Genomic DNA, 2,227 nt, shown 5'->3' with positions numbered 1-2,227 from the left:
AGAGAAAGATTGACTAAACAATTCCTGTTCTCTCTACAGCAACAGTACTAATTTGACTCTAGTGTTAGTTAGACTATAGGGGTGGAGGCAGAGCACGCTCCCATATCCTATCAGAGATAGACAGACGAGGCTGAAGCGTTAAGAGTGGAGACTGCACTAGTGCAGAGGGAGTGGTTATAAGCACACTCAACTATCACATGTTCTCTTTTGAAGGGAACCACACAGCTGTTGAGTACACTAAGCAAGCACAACGGACAGTGTCCAAGCCCAAAAAAAATTAAAAATTATTGACAATTATTTTTTATTTACGGTATTGTGTTCCCAAAGAGGTTGTRAGGAGGTGGTCCACAGCCCACTCAGCACGTTAATATCATTTTCACACTATAGTACCGACCTGAACCGTACTGGCTCGCTTTTCCAGCTTTGTTCCAGAAACTATGGGCAATGCTTTACYAGGCCAGCGCAGTACCGTTTGGTTTGRCTCAGTTTAAAYCAGCTCAATAGTGTGAACGTGTTATTARCSTGTTAATAGCGTGTTGTTAATGTGTCTGTTTAGTGGTGTGGGGCTGACTRGTCACTGCCCACTGGCGTCTAGACTGTCCGGGAGCAGCTTGGTGAGGATCCAGGAGCGCAGTAGCTCAATCTCTGGCCGGGAGAGCTGGTGCTGGAGGCCTGGGAACGAGTGGAAGGTGGTCGTCATCCCAGCCTTCTTCAGCAGGGCCGTAGTTTCTTCTCCCCACTTATGGAACACCAACTCGTCTCCTGTCCCATGGCCCTGGAATAGCTCTGGGAGGGGGCTCCCYGCCCTTGCCCGCTCCTCCACAGCCTAGCAGGGGGAGAAGTCAGTCAGACACTTCTAGACTGCTTACTAGCACACTCTACAGGTCCAATATCTCTGTCAGAACCAAGTGCAGCAAACTCCTGATAAATGCAAGATCTTGGAAGTGACATGGAGCATCTTTGAATTGGGACACTACATCAATACACCAATATTTCTCTACCACCATCTGTCATTCAAACGACAGTTTAGCAGGTAGTTGTAGTTTTCTGGCGCTCTATTCAAGATTTTGAATATTGTCTGGACATTTTAGTAGACATTGTACCAGTGACAACCTGCCTTACCTGATATACTACAGAGTCCTTGTTGAGAAAGCTGGACAGAACAAAGACTCCTGCTACGTCAGGGTGATAACGGCAAGCTAGGTGGAGGGCCATAGCTCCGCCCATAGAGAAACCCCCTTTGGACGAGGAACAAGACAAAACAGAACATGTCATTGTACTGGGTCAATTAGGTCTCTTTGTGCAGGTATTCACTGAAAATGTGTATTGAATATTGTATCCAAAGTGCTTTTCCCAGGAAAATCACATTTCTCAACTGTGCATACTGGGAATAATATAAGGTAGGAACATAATAATAAATATATTCATTTATTATTATGTATGAGTAACAGTAGTTTAAGCCATCCTGGCAGTTTAAGCTGTCCGAAGTGGAAAATACTCTGCCTTTAACTGAGAAAGAAAAGAAAAAAACATTAAAATGAAACAGACTCCTTAGTTCCACATCATCAGCTTTTCGCTCCTCAGGAGTCGGCATCCGTTCACGAGCCCGTCCTTAATCTCACATCTGGGTACATCTGGGCACACAGTGTACATGTGGGAAAGTGTGAAAGTACCCATCATCCTGTCAGAGGGGGAAGAATGGAGATATGGAGGGAAGGGGGAGTTCACACGCTTTGCCCAACRAATAAAACATTTGTCCATGAGATTCTCTGTTTCTTTCTTTACTTCACCGGCTATACTCTTTGGGGGAAAAAGGTGTTATCTAGAACCTAAAAGGGTTCTTTGGCTGTCCCCATAGGATAACCCTTTGTAGAAGCCTTTTTGGTACTAGGTAGAGCCATTTTGGGTTCTACCTGGAACCAAAAAGGGTTCTCCTATGGGGACAGCTGAAGAACCCTTTTTTTCCAAGAGTGTATACTTTGAGACCGTCTTTCTGGTATACTCTCAGTCGCTCATTCCAATCCACGATAACAAACCTCAATCATACATTCACATTCTAAAGTCTCCTTCTTTCGTATACCCCTCCGCTGTGCTGTTTGGGTACAGTGCTGCTGTGTGTTTTCAGTGTGTGTGTGTGTGTGTGAGCCTATATGTGTGACTGTGGCGACAGCTTCTCTTTTCTGAGATTTCCCGACGGATCCGTGCTTTTTTTAAAGAGTGAAAAACA

The 2,227-nt window shown here is 44.9% G+C and overlaps 1 protein-coding gene across 1 annotated transcript in view; it reads right to left on the bottom strand.

Moving 5' to 3' along the window:
- LOC112069656 (lysophospholipase-like protein 1) overlaps positions 1–2,227 on the bottom strand; it is a 9,930-nt gene that overhangs the window by 391 nt on the left and 7,312 nt on the right. Inside the window, 2 exon segments of the mRNA XM_024137010.2 lie at positions 1–826; positions 1,123–1,241. The exon segment at positions 1–826 is cut by the window's left edge and continues 391 nt beyond it. Coding sequence (XP_023992778.1) covers positions 575–826; positions 1,123–1,241 — 371 coding nt within the window. The 3' untranslated portion in view covers positions 1–574.

This window comes from Salvelinus sp. IW2-2015, unplaced genomic scaffold (genome assembly GCF_002910315.2).
Source record: "Salvelinus sp. IW2-2015 unplaced genomic scaffold, ASM291031v2 Un_scaffold1069, whole genome shotgun sequence".
Lineage (NCBI taxonomy): Eukaryota > Metazoa > Chordata > Actinopteri > Salmoniformes > Salmonidae > Salvelinus > Salvelinus sp. IW2-2015.
Note: the sequence above shows the minus strand (reverse complement) of the source record. Positions and strands in the feature narration are given on the sequence as shown.